Raw genomic sequence first — 596 nt, 5'->3', positions numbered from 1 at the left:
ATCTGCTACATTGATGATTCCGTCATATGTGACCTAATCTACTAGTACTTTCTCTGACACACTGTGTCTGATCTGTTTTTCTGTATGCGACACATTGTACCCAAAGATGTTTGTCTGATCTGCTGTCTCTGATCTAAAGATGCTGCATCCGACACATTGTGTTCTCGATATTGTATCTGACCGGACACATTGTTTCGAATGACGCCGCATTGGACACATTGTGTCTGATCCGATTCTTCAGTAGCTGAATGTGACACACTGTATCTTCTACACTGTTTGTGATCGGACACATGGCGTTAGTTCGAGGCCTGTGATAAAGCGAGCTTGATTACCGCGATCACGTTGACGAAGGTGGTTTTCCCCGAGTACTGCAGGCCGACCAGCGTCAGCTCCATCTCCTCCTTCCAGAAGAGCGCCTTGAACCAGTCCAGCAGCTTGTTGAACAGCGCGATCATGGTGCGGGTGCGGGTTCGAGCTCGGTCCGGTTCTGCTGCTCGCGGCTCGCTCTTCCTCATTGGGTGGGGCTTCACATCCACGCGCAGCTGATCCAAACAATGCGGGACTCGCGGCGCCACGCGCCCCCTGCTGGACGCTCG

General features: G+C 52.2%; 1 protein-coding gene across 1 annotated transcript in view; it reads right to left on the bottom strand.

Annotated features, from left to right (window-relative positions):
* The window catches only part of LOC107575230 (ADP-ribosylation factor-like protein 8A), a 3,686-nt gene extending 3,090 nt beyond the window's left edge, over positions 1–596 (bottom strand). The window contains exon 1 of the mRNA XM_016261637.1: positions 333–596. Within this exon, the coding sequence (XP_016117123.1) occupies positions 333–515 (183 nt within the window). The 5' untranslated portion in view covers positions 516–596. The remainder of the gene's footprint in view (positions 1–332) is intronic.

The sequence above is a fragment of the Sinocyclocheilus grahami genome, unplaced genomic scaffold (genome assembly GCF_001515645.1).
Source record: "Sinocyclocheilus grahami isolate Dianchi unplaced genomic scaffold, SAMN03320097.WGS_v1.1 scaffold2518.1, whole genome shotgun sequence".
Lineage (NCBI taxonomy): Eukaryota > Metazoa > Chordata > Actinopteri > Cypriniformes > Cyprinidae > Sinocyclocheilus > Sinocyclocheilus grahami.
This window is presented reverse-complemented; position numbering and strand designations above follow the sequence as displayed.